Consider the following 12,245-nt stretch of genomic DNA (forward strand, 5'->3'; position numbering starts at 1 on the left):
TATTGGCGATGAAAGGAGCGTCTAAAATAGTCAAATATCTCCCAATGTGGCGCGTACAAGTGGTGATTTGGTAATCATGTTTTATATTGAAATGCAATACAAAAGAATATGCATTGGAGCAAAGATAATGTATTCTATTCATGGCAAGCTAATCTGATAATTGGTTGGGCCTATATGCAAGACTCCGGTTTATTTTAAATGTTTATTTTTGCAGAGCTTATTTTCAGTCATGGATCATACTGATAAATTTCGCGAGGGGAGGGAGGGAGGAGGAGATACTAAGTTGAGACTGAACAAGCGAGAGTGGAAGGGGGTGAGGAAGAGAGAAGAGGGAGAGACGGAAAGGCTAGAAAGAGAAAGCTCGAGAGGAGAGAGTAGGGACCGGGGAGGGAGTGGGGAGCCTGATCATGGGGGGGCAGGAGGAAGCAAAATAGGGAGATAGACATTGATACGAGGGAAGGGCGACACTCTGGCCCTGCACAAGTGCAATGGGGCGCGACAGGCTCATAAGCGGATCTTTTGTGATTGAAGGGCTTATTTTCAACGTTTTTACAGAAAAAAGTGGACCTTTTCATTCGGATTTGCATTTTGTCATAATAATGTGAATCAATTTATCACTGTCAAACACGAGAGGGCGCTAGACCATTAAAACAGCGGTCGTACACCGGTGTTCATTTATCTCCAGCCTTTATGGGCTTTATTGACACAGGCAATTACCTCTATTGAAATAAGCTGATTGGTACTTCAGAGTTAACAATGAAGTCAGATTACAGTAAACTTACTGAATCCCTTGCGTTTTCGTATCTGAACAATAGAGTTACGGAAACTGAAAAGATAAAAAGACCCTTAATAAGACTGCTGAACTCTTCTTAACTGCAATATTTACCATGTTTAGTGCCAATGTTTTCATACTTGATGTGCATTTTTAGCAATTTAACCATGTGTCGCTTTTGTTTTCAATGCCTGTTTTGCCTCTTTTATATATTTTCAACGTGCAATAGTATTTGAACTTCTGATCTTATAGTATGCTTTGATAAGTTTTATTGGTCTTGTTGCTCTGGAGCGAGTGAACATTAGGTTAGGGATTTGGTGCTTTTTCCATCTCCTCTTCTCTCACCCCTTTCGGCTCATCTTGACTCGGCTCACTCAACTCGAATCCATCTTGTTACTGTTATTTATTTTGAATAATGTATTTCTTAATGTGCAATATTGAACATATATGTTTCGGATTGTTCTATCCATTTGTTTATCATATTTATTGGTTATTAGTCTGAATAATTTAATCCTTGGGGTAAGACCACCCCCTTTCCACCTTTTTTTCCCAGGTATTGTTGTCCGCACTTTCAGCTGCGGACTTTGCTTACCGTGGGTTCTAGTTGCGGGAGGAGGTCTCGCCCCTTGGTTTGATTATATTATGTGCTTTATGTGATAATTTTGACATTTTAGTATATGTTATGCATTTTTTTACCGATTGTAAATTTCACTTCAATTCAGCTTTTAGCTTCTACCGTGTCTTTTAATAAACCATGAATGAATGAATGAATGACATTGCCCACCCTTTTTTTACAGAGAAATAATGGTTTCTACGGGTACGTGTATACGGCATACGGAATGTTGTTTATTTGGACATTGCCCACCCTGACCACTGCATCTAACTGTCGTAGGTCTTTCATCACCAACTCCTACAGGTTGAAAAAGGTAGGTGATAGAAGATATCCTTGTCTGACCCTTACTCTGACTTTGTGTTTGACAATCATAGCACAAGTTATCTGTTACTACATCGTTTCAATGAGGTTGACTATTTGCAATAATACTCCTAGTCATCCCAGACATTTCCATGAAGCCTCACGCCAGATGGTATCAACGGCTGCTTTTTGTTGACAAACAAAATTCCATTGGATGGGGACACGTCTTTCTCTGTATTTGAAGTTCTTCTGGCGGGAAGGACAAATGATGTCCTGTATTCTATATAGGATCAACCTGCATGCAGAACATTTTGTCTGGGATAGCGAACAATGTGACGACTCTGTAGTTGGCTCGATCTAGCTTGTCATTCTTCTGGAACACAGTGCGAAAAGACCGCACTCCAATCGCCTAATATTCCCCCTGTTTACAAGCAGTATTTATGATCTTTAACAACATCTGCTAAGTTGGAATAGGGTTGAGTATTTTAGCTGCTATTTTATCCAAATCGCATAATTTGGGCCCAAAGAGGATAAAGGTAGGTAGGGCAAGGTAAGGACCTCCCAGCCGGCATAAACGAGGAGGCATAGGGATTGAGCCGGAAGCAGAGAAGCAATTATTAGTTATTTAGAGGTCAAATAAAAATTAGGGTGAAAAAGAAAGAGGGAAGACATGCAAGGGACATGCATGAGTGCACACCACTCCACGCCATACATGAATTCTCCCAGTCACATTTCCCCAATATGAAATTAAAAAAAAGTAAAATTTTAATTTCACTTTTTTGACAGAAGTTTAACAGAGGCGGGGTTCGAACTCACGGCGTACCGATTTGGATATTCTACGAGCCTAGCGCCTTGGACCGCTCGGCCACTTGTCTCGTTGTTATCCATCTGAAACTTATTTGAAGATATAATCGCAACTTCAACATAGGCCTACCACGTGGCAAGCAAAGGCAGAAAATGTACCATATTTTGGAATTTTATTTGCCTAAAAACATTAATGTGTATTATAATAGAGCTACAATTATTTATATTGTTGAATTCTTAAGCGCATACAGACAAAATACGAGGGTACTATGATACACATAAATCGATTTTGATTTCGGCCACGTGCTCTGCAGTACATCGCGTCGGTTGCGAGGCATGGCCAGTCAGTCTACCATTTTTCTTGTATACACGTTCGATGTTTTTATCAATTATTTAAAAAATCCATATTAGACCTCAATTTTTTTTCAGGAAATAAAAGATTAGATTACCATAAAAAGAAACAGTAACCTTTGGTGGGGTCTAATGTAATTTTTACATAGAATTTTCAACGTTTTTTTCTGTCCTTATTCTTGCTCAATTAAAAAAATATTTTGGCCTATATAAAATTGAAATAAAATTCTCTGCCTCTTAAACGACATCAAATGTGCCACAATTTGGTATCACGAATCGTTATATATGATGTGCAGTAAATATTCATATATTCTTTTATACATAGGATGCTTCAATTAAAACACAAAAATATTTCATTGAAAACCCTCTCACTCGGCTATTTAAATAAGGTAACCACGCTTCCCTAGAATGTGCAATAAATTAGCATTAAAAGTTTTCTTATTTTAGCAGCATTCTAGAAACTCTTGCCGTTTGACGAATAGAGGAGTAGCATGAGTGCAATATACAGAGGTTAACAGGAAGCTACACTATAAACCACTTGACATGTGGCGTCATTGCCAGGCAGTATGCGTGCGAATTATGGTAATTTCCATTGTTCTTTGCCCCGCAGTGTGCGTACGCATCGTAGTTTGCTCAGGGCACGTGAATTTCAAATCACCCACCTCTCATTTTAGGCGAGAAAAGGCGAGGTGGGGCGAGACAAGGTGATGTAGTCTATTAGCAAAGTCCAGAAAAGTCGAAAGGCGAGGTATCGTGAGATTTAGCTCACCCAGATTGGGTACAGACTCTGGGTCTGCAAGATACGTAGCATCCACTTTAAAATAGCCCTATTGTTATATTGTTGAATATGTTGGTCATGAACTTTGTAGCAGGTTACTCTAATCCACGTGAAATCAATTGTAATGCTATATTTATATATTTAGTAATGAAATTAAATACTAAGCCCGATCTTTTTATGGCTTTATACTCACAGTGTATGTAATTCAAATAGCCCTTTGAATAAACCTGGTTCAACAGCACTGATGTTGCCACCTGTAAGTGTCCTGTAAAAACGCGATGTATGCTTTATTATATCATATACTCATTAAGTCCTAGATAAAATAACTCAAATTTGCGGTTTTTGTGTGAAGAATCCATTCATGGATATTACAGTCATGGGAACAGTTTGGAATCCTTCCTTTTGGGGGGCACTCTGCTTTTTAAAAAAGACACTACGATATTTTGACAGTGACCTTTTTCAAGTGTCTTGAGTACTGGTACACGGTGATAATTAAGGTTATATTGACAAATAAGGGGTCTTAAAGTGACAGGGCAAAAAAAAAAAAAAAAAAAAGGGGGGGGGGATCCTGCATCGATATATGCTAAAAGAGGTCCCTTTTTGTGACACGTCTTTATCAGACAAAGTAGTTACGAGGATGACCTGAACAAAGACGAGGTCTTAAATGACATATTTTGAACAAATATGCCATATTTTATGAAAAAGTACAAACATGTTTTGCAGCAGATTGTTTAAAAACATCCAGGGTACTTCCTTGTATAACTCATCGCCACAAACCATAGCATGCGAATACCCATTATTTCTCAAGTAGGCGGCGGTTGAGTTCAGAGTTGGGTCATTGTCATTGGTTAGTGGTCGAATATTGAAGCCTCAGGATGAAATTACTATTAACCTTGTCAACGCGATTATGTCGCTCTAAGCTAGTATGGATGTCCATCCTCGCAGCATAGACGTATCTTAAGTAGGCGGTGGTTGAGTGCGGATTAGGGTCATTGGTCAATGGTCAATGGTCAAATGTTGAAGCCTCAAATAGGATGAAATTGCTATTAACCTTGTCAACGCGATATATGTCGCTCTAAGCTAGTATGGGTATCCATCTTCGCAGCATAGATGTATCTAAAGTAGGCGGTGGTTGAGTTGTGTCATGCGTCATTGGTCAAATATTGAAGCATCAAATAGGATGAAATTTCTATTAATTAGAACCCTCAACGTAATATGTTATTTGTAGTGGTTGAAGCCAAATGTGATGCAGAGGTCAACAGGGTTTGTTGTGGTCAAAGATCAAGCAGAGGTCACCGGTTCAAATGACCTTCCTTGGTTACTATAATGGGTCAGAAAAACCACCTAATTTAGAGCAATACATTGTTCCTAATGGTTGAGCGGCACCAGGAATTTTTTTTTTGGGGGGGGGAAGTGAATTTCAGGGCGAAAAATCAAACAATTTTGAGCAAAATTGCCGCAAAAAGTGGTAATTTTCGTAATTTTGGGTTTTACTGGGCCAAGAAAATATTGGGGGCGGGGGGGGGGGCAAATGACAAATGCCCCCTTGCCCTCTGTAGTGCCGCCACTGGTCAAAGGTCATGCAAATAATTCAGATCATCGAATGCACGTGAAATTCGTGGCTCTTGAGAAACATCAGCTCCAGTTGATATCTAAATCTATACTCACAGCGTGTTGGTCGTTTTAGCCATATTATTGATAGTGTCCATACTCCAGCCTTCACTGCAATCTATCTTCAGATTACGTCCTTGATAGGCACACTTACATTCCTCAGGACATCTTTTAATATCTGCGCAAAGAGTCAAAATGGTTGTAATGTAGAAGTATCGATATATCGTGAGTATGAGTATATTAAATCCGTTCTGTCTCTGGGTGATTAGTAGAAGTGTATTTTTTGTAATAATGCTTGTGAATATTCTAAGATAAAGATATATGCAGAAATATATGGCGATAAGCCATAACCTAAATATATTAGGAATCATTTTAACAGTATTGGGCTTAATTCTTTATAATCGCGATTTTTGAAGTGTCTAACTGTGGTTAAAAATATTCTCAAACGTTCATGCATCGAGTAGCTTTGTGTAAGATAGTTTTTAATTATCTCAATGGATAACATTCATAGAGTGATAGTGATCTAGATTTACAAAAATATAAATATTATAACAGGTTTGAAACAGGCAAACAATAAAAGAAGTACAAGATCTAACCCAATGCAAGTACGGATATCATATATCATTTAATGAAGTAATCTACCCTTTCCCCCCACCCTTTCTGTATAGACGGTTAATGCAAACAATTTCTCTTATCAATCACGTCTGTACTTATGAAGACAAATCAGTCTATTGACCTCCGATTGCAGTTGGAAGTGTTTGTATTGACCGTCTATGCAGAAAGGGTGGGATAATATATTACTTCATATCTGTACTTTTGAAAGTAGAATTTGGTTAGGTCTTATATATCCCTTATATTGTTTTTGACAATGTGGTTATTATCTGACCTTTTTCTGAATTGGTGGAGGCCTTAATATAAATAGTCTGAAGTGAACTGACGTGAGTGTAAGTAAAACAGAAAACACTGCCCGGACGTTGAACGTAATATTTACACCCAATGCAGTACCATATTACAGAAACAAAGCGCATAAACTACATTTATGTGCAATATTTACTTACATAATGAACATTAAACCAAATTGGGTTAAAAATGGATAATAAAAGAAATAACCACTCTACCAGGATTCAAACCTGCGAATCCCGTGTGACAGCCACAAAACATTCCACTCCAATTCCAATCTTTTACGTATATATCATAAAATATTGTAGCCGTGCGAGAAAAAGAGTGAAAACCAGACTTTTTACTGGGGTGCGCTATCATACCCTTTTGTCATTATTTGGCATAGTTTCGTGTGTGCTAGAATACTTGTTTCATACAGCTATTTTGATTATATTTCCGTTGCACCCGGTGATTTCATTCGCAGTGAAATCTATGACCCAACTCGCTGTGTATTTTGATATGTCAATCAGACGGTAATTACAGTCACACCCCAACCGAGCCCCTGTTGTGTTTGGCATATTCAAACAAAGAAATGTTTTGAATACGTTGGATACGTGGGTGTGGCCTGCTTTGTATTTTCCCTTATTTTCTATACTTATTTCATATACAGCTTTCACGTCTCAATAACGGCGAAATTCTGTGTAGAGAAAATCTGCTTGACTGATACTATAATGAAAGACAAAGATAAAAAGACTAGTTTGCGTCTGACGTCATCTGTCAATCAAACTCCGAGCACGGTTTGTTTACAAGTGTCATGATAATATGAGTTGCTGAACACGGCGGTAAAACCGGGCGCCTTATTGTTAATTTCGCACCATCAAACATACAAACCATCTCAAAAGTTAGGTCTTAATAGTAGGAAACTTTTTTAACCGAAGACACCATGTCCACAATGCCTAGAAAAGTTGCTTTTTGCCCCGCTTTTTGCCTTGCAAGAGTACGTAATTTTAGCCATTCACTGCTATTCCTTTTCTCCGATCAGCACCAGCCAGATGAATAGACCTTCCTTATACGCGCTATTAGCCAATCAAGGATCGTAGAGAATTTGATTGACAGTGACGTCAGACGCAAACTAGTCTTTTTATTTTTGTCTTTAATTATATCGGTTGGTGCCTGATATATTGAATGGCCCAACACGTCAAAAGTAATAACAAACGTCCATATCGCTACAAAGACATCTCCCAATGATTGACTTGTTCCATGTTTTCCCTAGGGATCGTTAAACACCCCACATATAACGTATGTACATACCGCACCGTGTTTCATCATCTCCTCCATCACATCCTAATCGTCCATCACATACTTCCTCCATCGTCACACACTTTAAGATGTCCTCACCAGATACTTTGGCACACAGATAGGACCCAGGGCAGTCGGTATAAGCTGGAATTAATTATTTACATGACCAGGATGGTGAAACTTCATAAGGACAATGTCGGGACGATGAGTCACAACAAAATGGAGACAATGGGTAGACGAAAAGAACCCACACTGTGTCCATACGTCCATATATACGTCCAGACCATACGTCTCTTATCTGGGGTTAAGGCGCCTTATCTTGGGTTTAGATGTCTTATCTGAGGTTTACGACCCTTATCTGGGGTTAACGACCCGTATCTAGAGTTTGGGCACCTTATGTGGGGTTTAGATGCCTTATCTTAGGTTTATGTTCCTCATTTAGGGTTAAAGCGCCTTATTTGGGGGTTGGACTGCTTTATCGGCGGTCTACGTCCCTTATCTGGGGTTACGGCGCATTATCTGGGGTTTAGATGCCTTATCTGGGTTTAGACTGCGATATGCTAAGGTTAAGGCATCTTAGCCACAGGTAAGGAACGTAAACCCAGGATAAGGCCGTCTAAACCACAGGTAAGGCGCCTTATCCCTAGATATGGGATGTAAACCCAAGATAAGGCAGTTTAAACCCCATATAAGGGACATGAACCCCAGATAAGGCGGAAATGACACATTTATGCTTCTGCTTTCATTCAAAAATCACATTTACGCTCTACCAAATGGGGGCCATCTTGGATTTCTGGGCAAAAATTATTCTGTAACGTCAAATTAATGTCAGATTCGGATTTCTTGGGGTCGACTTACCGAAAAAAGTGTCTTTGTACACGATTTTAGGTAATCTGGTTCCAAACTTATTTTTTTCAAGATGGCGCCGGCGGCCACCATCTTGGATTTCTGGGTAAATATGAGTTCGTAATGTCAAAGTAATGTCAAATTTGAAATCCTTGTGGTCGACTGAGCCAAAAAAAGTGTCTTTGTACACGATTTAATGTCCTCTTGTTCAAAACTAAATTTTTCAAGATGGTGCCGCCCACCATCTTGGATTTTTGGGTGAGAATGATGCCGTAATGTTAAACTAATGTCAGAATCGGAATCCTTGTACTCGACATATCCGAAAAAGTGTCTTTGTGCATGATTATAGGTGCTCTGGCTCAAAACTTAAATTTTCAAAATGGTGGTGGCGGCCATTTTGGATTTTGGCCTCTGGCGAAAAATGCCGGGAGTCGTGTCAATCGTCAAACCTTACTAGCCAGAGAGTGGTCACCAAAGTGAACTTTTTCGCCTTACTATGATGGTTTATAAGAGAATCGTTTTTGTTAGAAACCTTTCCCTATAGTCGTGTTCACACAGTCGGACTTAAATCACTTATTACCGGTCTTAAATTACGTCGGTAATAGTATCGGATATAAGTGGCAGTGTGAATTAGCGTCGGATATAACTATATCCGACGTAATGTGCTTTAAATCCGACAATTTGTTCGCACAGTCGGACTTCAATTACGTCGGTAATAGTATCGGATATAAGTGGCAGTGTGAATGAGCGTCGGATATAAAAACAATTACTATATCCGACGCCGGGATCCGACGTAATGTGCTTTAAATCCGAAAATTTAAGGCTGAAGATGACCAGGGTTAAGAGCTGTTAAGACCGATCGAAACGTTACGTCCGGTAATAGTAATTACATGTGGACATGCAGCACTATTGGCCTGTTGGATATAACTGTGAGTATATCACTCGCGCAAAATTCATAGGGTCATAGGCGTACATCTCGGTGGGATGGGGGGATAAATCCCCAATATTTTGCCAGGGGGGATGGTCCATACAATCATCCCCCCAAATGTTGACGCCTGATAAAGGGGTTTCTGACCAAATTAACCTCATATTTGCCAATTTTTCCCCCAAAAGTGCAAATTTTCGCGAGCTTTGCGCGCATTCATTCTACTTTTACACCATTATTTCATCAGTTTAGCTTCAAAATAGCAAAATTTTTGCGCGCTTCGCGCACAATTGAACCCAAAGCTTATTCTGTCGCCAAAAGGTGCTGGATTGACTATACTTGAATTTTTTCCAACTCCACCCCCCCAATGTCAAAAAGAAATCTACCCACTGAGCAGAATAATTTACTGCGTGATGTCATCATGGCTGCAGCAGCAAATATTAATATAAATAAACGCAATAGAGGGGTCAATTGGAATGACAAGGGAACATTGGCTATCCTCAAAATTTGGAGAGACACGGAAAGTATTTCTGGGATAAAAAAAGCTTTGGGAGGAGATAGCCACGCTATTACATGACAAGGGGGGATTCCCCATACGGTCGGGGGAGCAGATACATGCTAAGATAAAGGCACTGAAAAACTCTCCATCGCACCCTCCATGTTCGGGTAAAAAGTTCAGGCGCAGGAGCAATTGAACATCCTTATTGGGACATTTATTAAGCCATAAGCATGATAACAGAAAGGCATGTACCGGTAATTGGATTTTATAAGATGATTAGGGGGGTCCCAAATATACGGAAAGAAAAATAGTGGGTGTCATACAATATTTTTGATGACCAAAATGTAGGGAGTCACAACACAACATGACTACAGATAGTGTGTTTATTTTATTCCAAAAGACTGATGCCTGTTGGGGGGGGTGCAAACGGTGGGGGGGGTCATAAAATCTTTGCTGACGAAATAGGGGAGGTCGCAATTTTATTGAAGCCGACTTTTTTGTAAATTTGGGACCCCCCCCAAGAAAAAAATAGCATGATGATGGGATTCATTGTTATTTTTTTATTTTTTTCATTTTTTCAAAGATGTCCATCATGTAGGGCCTACATGTATAAAATGCGATATAGAGATAAGTCTACTGTAAAATGCGACTACTTTGTCAAACTAAAATAACAATAATAATAATAACAATAACAATAACAATAATAATAACAATAACAATAATAATAATAATAATAATGATAATAATAGAACCTACATAAATACAAAATTGGTCTGAATTTTGGAACTTTTGAATTTGCATTTTTCTTACATGACATACCTACCGCGTTGTCTGTAATTTTTTCTTAAGAGGGCGTTTATTGAAAGTGAATTTTCAGTGAAAAATTTAAAATCGGGTTAAATTTTCTGATGATGCCCATGCAGAAAGGAGGGATTTATGACCGGTAATAGGCTTATCGGACATAACACGTCGGACATACGCTGGCGAAGTTACGCAATTTCTTCTTCTTCTTCCTCATAAGTGCCTCCCTCATATGTATGAGTATTGTCGCACTGCGTACAGACAAGCTGTACTTATTTTTTACTCTGGAACCTAGAGTAGATGAGTGTATTTTGAAGTACAGTCAACATGACCGGGATGATCCCCTGCTCTTTTCGAATAGCCTGTGACGTTCTTTAACGTGCACACTACATTAATGTGAGAAAATATGCATGTACACGGGACCGACAGCTTAAAGTGCCCTCCGAAGCACTAAGCAAGTAGAGTGAAGTGTCTTGCTCAAGGACACAAAGAGCCGGACCTGGGATTCGAACCCTTGACCCTTGGGTTCACAGTCCTATGCCTTAACCGCTAGGCCACGCTCTCCTATTTATCGGATTAATTACCATAGCAATAGGTGAAAACAATTTTGAACATATAGATTGAATACAATAGTGGTCTTTTCAAAGATACTAATTTACAGGTGCAGGTAATCATCATGATTCACCTATTGCTATGGTAGTTAATCCGATTATTACGTAACTTCGACAGCGTATCGCGCTATTGCCGACAAATGTGGACGCGCTGAGGGATTAGCGGAAATATTTAATTCGATCGGACATAGGCCTAGATAAAATATTACCGGTAATAAGTGCATGTGTGAACACAGCTTATGCCATCATTTTAGACTTTTCCAAGGCCCTTGACTGAGTCCCAACGAGTTGTCGTGGACGGTGAAGCGTCGGAATGCCAGATGTTCTATCTGGAGTACCCATTTCACACCTTCATTGATGATATATCATATTCACCTCATCATCCATTCGCCTATTCGCTACAGAACCTGAAACACTGCCACCCAAAGTTAAAAAATGGTTTACGTCTCACTTGTCAGGCCCCATCTGGAATATTGCTCCCATCATCAAACTACCATCAAGCAGGTTGAAGCCATCCAGAAGAGTGCTGTCTGCCAGATATGCGCGGAATATGTGTACCAGCATACTGAGAGTGTAAAAGCATTCCTCCAGAACCTGCAATGGGCCTGACTTCAATTCAGAATGGAAATCAGCCATCAATATCATGTTGTACAAGATAAGTAACAACATCATCGTCATTGACCTGTACCTAAACCAGATGGTAAACACTAGACTTAAATCTTACCATCCAGCCAGATGCAAACTTCTCACCACTCGCTCCACCAAATAAATCTACAAATTCTCAATCATCATCATGCTCTCCCTCCAGACGTCATCATAGCGCCATCATTGGACGTCTTCAGGGCTCAGGCATCTGCTTGCTAACACCTTAGCTTCACGTCCAGAAGTGGACTTTCCTGAGTATCAGTGTAGATGTAAATGTAGATGTAGATGTGTAGCACACTAAGTATTAAATATACTGAGTTTTGAGCATATCGTTTACGACAGTATGTGTACCGCAACTGGTGCCGTTTATAGTGAATCCGCACAATTTACCGCACATAATATTCTCCCAAGTGTTGAATGATCTACGTTGAAATATGCTGATTTTACCTCATGTCTAGGTAAAGGAAACATCGTAGAGAATGAGTGTTTCCCTACGAATGTTATAATCAAA

General features: G+C 39.5%; 1 protein-coding gene across 1 annotated transcript in view; it reads right to left on the minus strand.

Moving 5' to 3' along the window:
* LOC140139149 (uncharacterized) overlaps positions 1 to 12,245 on the minus strand; it is a 49,470-nt gene that overhangs the window by 15,216 nt on the left and 22,009 nt on the right. Inside the window, exons 5-7 of the mRNA XM_072160930.1 lie at positions 7,420 to 7,551; positions 5,287 to 5,407; positions 3,812 to 3,883 (exon numbers count right to left, since the gene is read on the minus strand). Of these exons, the coding sequence (XP_072017031.1) occupies positions 3,812 to 3,883; positions 5,287 to 5,407; positions 7,420 to 7,551 (325 nt within the window). The remainder of the gene's footprint in view (positions 1 to 3,811; positions 3,884 to 5,286; positions 5,408 to 7,419; positions 7,552 to 12,245) is intronic.

This window comes from Amphiura filiformis, chromosome 18 (genome assembly GCF_039555335.1).
Source record: "Amphiura filiformis chromosome 18, Afil_fr2py, whole genome shotgun sequence".
In the NCBI taxonomy this organism is placed as follows: domain Eukaryota; kingdom Metazoa; phylum Echinodermata; class Ophiuroidea; order Amphilepidida; family Amphiuridae; genus Amphiura; species Amphiura filiformis.